The 4,186-nt window shown below is 42.5% G+C and overlaps 1 protein-coding gene across 1 annotated transcript in view; it reads right to left on the bottom strand.

Moving 5' to 3' along the window:
- syt4 (synaptotagmin IV) overlaps positions 1-2,532 on the bottom strand; it is an 8,976-nt gene extending 6,444 nt beyond the window's left edge. The window contains exon 1 of the mRNA XM_020587961.1: positions 2,152-2,532. Within this exon, the coding sequence (XP_020443617.1) occupies positions 2,152-2,185 (34 nt within the window). The 5' untranslated portion in view covers positions 2,186-2,532. The remainder of the gene's footprint in view (positions 1-2,151) is intronic.
- Between the last annotated feature and the right edge of the window lie 1,654 nt (positions 2,533-4,186).

Below are 4,186 nucleotides of genomic sequence, written 5' to 3'. Positions count from 1 at the left end.
AAGTACCGGAAGACTTCACACCCCAGCAAAGAGTGTGGCCCAAGCAACTGTAAATCAATTCCTCATAGAATCACTGTTAAGGTCAACAAACATTGTAACTGTACTGATGTAACTGATTCCATTTTGTGTGTCTGACTGACGCAGGCTGCAGTTTTGACTCAGAGGGAGATGACAACAATGCAATCTGCTCAACCCTGATCAAGAATCATCCTCACTCTGCTCATGTTCCAAACATGTCTACAGTATATCAACAGGAAACAGCTGGTGTAAGTAATGAACTGTTAGGAACAGCACATAAAGTCATTATGTGACTGATATCTTGATGGCAGGTAAAAGCTGAACATAGAAAAGTAAAAAGACCTTGAGAGATAATATTTATTTTGACAATGACAAGGATGATATGATTGATCATATGCAAACCTAAAACAGGTTAGGAAAGATTTTTTTGACTGATGACCAGGCTTTTAAAAGGACACATCTGGAACAATCTGGTTGATACAAAGAATCCAGATCAGCATAGCAAAACAGATTCTTACAGTTCAGATTATACACTGCTCAAAAAAATAAAGGGAACACAAAAATAAGACATTCAACTATGTTGTGTTCCCTTTATTTTTTTGAGCAGTATATTTTCTGTTTTGAGCAAAATATATTTCTTACCACAGTTTAGGTAGGATGGTTCTCCAGGAGATCCATCTGCAGCAATAGCCCAGAAACAAGTTCTGCTTTTTATTCATTTATATTCCTCCTACAGCGGAGAATTAGCTCAAATTTGGTAAATGGCCATCATTTTTAAAATCACATTTTCTTTTCAAACGTAGGGGTACTTTTAAGGGCCTAATCCCATTCAGTGGTATATGGAGACATATTACAGGGATATCAGCCTCTGAATGCTTCAGTTCTTTATTTTGTGGTGTTGAACTGTGACTCAACAGCAATCATTCTGCCTTCTCATGCAGTCGGAGTTAATGGGCCTATTTCAATGGAGAAAATGCAGCCCATTCTCTGCAGTTAAGAGGGCGGCCCAGTGGAAAAGCACTCAGGTTAACACCCATACAAAAGGGTGGGGTGGGGGAGGGGGTCTAATTACTGATGTTTTTGTCTCTGGAAGCCTTTTTTACTGGTCAGATGTATTATATCATCAGATAATCAGCAAGGTAACATTTGTAATCATTTATTTAGACTTGCAGCATCTTGGTGCCTAGATGATTCATGTTCACACACAGCAAACAATACATGTGCACAATATATATTTTACCTATAACTGATATACAAAACAGGCTTCACTTCTTTGTTTTCATTTCTGGTCATACTGGCCTTTATATAATTCATATATCCCATGGTATTACTCTGAAGATTTTTATGTCTTTATATTAATTTTAAGGGTATATTATGTAAGCCTGTTGGGATAGTTGTAGTTGCAGCATCCACCTAATATGTTGTGAAGGGAATACCTTTTAATTTAGACACATCCACGGGCGAGCAACAATGAGGGATGCTCAGCATTTGTACACAATGTCCTCTCCTTTTTCTTTTCATCACTATTTCTGTCTAGTGTGCTGGGTGGAATAGTTTTCGAGGCAACACCAGACAGATGGATGTAGCAACGGGAGGGCGGTGATGGAGCAGCTGAACCGACAGGAAACACAGGAAACAAGCAGTTGCTTTCTAGGCTTCACCTGTGCTATAGTAACACCTACTCAGTTCCAAATAACGATAATACAATAAATGAACTTTGCTAATATTAATAAATATATATATATATTCTGGCTTCCACCTGACAAGTTAGTTTCCTGATAATTAGCTGTCGCCCTTAAGCAAGTTGCAAAATGGAGTCTGGAAGTCTCCTCATACACGTTGTTTGTTCCAGTAAAAGGGTTAGGCAACACACTGGACAACGCGTTATCACTTCAGTATTATTTTACAAAAAAAGCCACTCCAACATACACGAAGTCTGGTGTCGCTTAAAGGAAACATGCGAGCTCATAATTCAGAGCATAAACGGGAAAGTAACAAATTACGCACTCGAGACAAACATAACACTTCTGATCAGAGTTGCGCGTAATGAATATTTTGAAAGCCTAACCAGGCCAAGGCTGGCACCACCAGTCACATACATCCACTCCCGGACACCAGCATCGTCAGACTCACCGAGCTGAGCTCCTTCCTCCACCACTGGAGCCATGTCGCTGTCCCAGGTGCTGAAACGGTCCGTCTGCTTTCACACCGAGCTCCTGATGATGTCCAGGTGCAGTACCTCAGGAGTAATTCGGCTTTGATTATGTTAGATAATACAAAGGGTCTTCTAAGGCTTCAGTAACTCAAAAAGCAGTCGTGTTTTTCCCGCAGAGGAAGATGGAGGGATGCTCCGTTGTCACCCTGCTGCTGTTTCTCTGTGTTGCGTGAGTGTCTCTGAGGTGGCGACACCCCGGCTCTTCTCTCTCTCTCACCACCACTGTACACCCACTCCTCCACCTCCCTACCGGCAAGGCTGAGCTCATCAGTGCTGACGCAGTAGTGACGGAGGCTGGCTATGAAATCAGGACCTCGTTGTAGCAGCTAACAAGGTCCCAGTTCCTCTGATTGATTTTAAGAAACTGCACAATTAGTCTGTAGGCCTCCCTGTCTCTCTCTCTCTCTATCTGTGTGTGTTTGTTTGTAAGTATAGATATGTTATATGGAGATGATGTAATTATCTGAAGTTCGGGAGCAGGACCTGATCCGAAATATTCCGTTTTCACACTATTTAAACCCATTGAAACCACTTCCGGTTTTCCTTACACGCCCTCCCAATCTTTTCCCCTCTATTGTTCTATCCCTGATCTTCCAGTGCCCGAGATCAGCCTAGGCCTCCATAACCTTCCCACAAACCGTCAAGTGCATAAGCAACCATTTATACACAAGCATTCCATATCCTGCATTTCCATTTGTACTCAGTGAGGGCAGATCCCTGCTAGTGAAAGGTTACTGTGGTCCTGTCATTCATTTACTGTATGTAAGTGATAAACTGGCTGGAAGGTTTGAATGGAGTCATGCTTTCCCCTGATATATTCCTAGTAACTGAAGTAACAGGTTAGTTCATTTAAAAAGCCCACAGTATGTTGTAGCCTAAAACATACATTTTCATAAAAGGCTTACCTGTACTATTCTTCTTCTTCTAAAATATGCAACTCAATAATAATTAGACCCACAAACTATGCAGTATATTTTAGAAGTATAATCACCTTGATTGGCCAAGTATGTTACACACAAACAATTTGTTTCTGGTACAGAACTGATGGCAGCCATCTGCAGTGCCACCTCAACTGATGGCTCTAACCATCAGGGGTGTTCAGTGTCTTGCCCAGGGACACTTCGACACGTGGACTGCCGGCAACAAGATTTGATCCTTCAACCTTCTGGTTGGGAAACAACTGCTCTACCCACCACACCCCTGTTGCTTCTCCGGACACTATCGCCTCCCCATTTTGTGCACATAAAGTCACATGTAGTTATAAAATAGGTCTACTGACATGATGTAGATGACTGTATCCTGCACTATGGATTATGATAAAGAATACACATTTACATCAGGTTAGAAAAACTTTCATTGCATATTTTTCAGCAGTGTTAATACAATATACTGCACAGTATGTAGTGCATATGTGTTTGTAAGTCACTGCAGAGTCCTTGAACACAAATAAAGGACAAAAATTAGAAGAGTTTGTAAAAACCTGGACAATTCAGTGTAGCTCAGTGGTCCCCAACCCCCGGGCCGCGGACCGGTACCGGTCCGCGGCCCGGGGGTTGGGGACCACTGGTGTAGCTCATTCAGGTCAACAGAATAAAAGACCAATGCCTGTTCTGCACTGTCAACAGCTTTCACATTTAATACAATCCAATAATGACCCCTTGACCCCTTGAACGACTACAGGCCAGTGACACTCACCCCAATTATTATGAAGTGTTTTGAGAGAGTGCTGCTGGCCCACATTCAGAGCAGTATACCAGACACCCTGGACCCCCTGCAGTATGCCTACCAGCCCAACAGGGCCACCACAGACGCCATCACGGCTGCCCTCCACTATTCCCTATCTCACCTGGAAAATAGAGATTCCTACATCAGGATACTCTTAATTGACTAACGCTCCACCTTCAACACAGTTGTCCCCCACAAACTCACCCACAAACTGTCCACACTAGGTCT

The sequence above is a fragment of the Monopterus albus genome, unplaced genomic scaffold (genome assembly GCF_001952655.1).
Source record: "Monopterus albus unplaced genomic scaffold, M_albus_1.0 scaffold489.1, whole genome shotgun sequence".
Classification (NCBI taxonomy): Eukaryota; Metazoa; Chordata; class Actinopteri; order Synbranchiformes; family Synbranchidae; genus Monopterus; species Monopterus albus.
The sequence above is the reverse complement of the archived record's forward strand: the minus strand, read 5'-3'. Positions and strand labels throughout refer to the sequence as shown.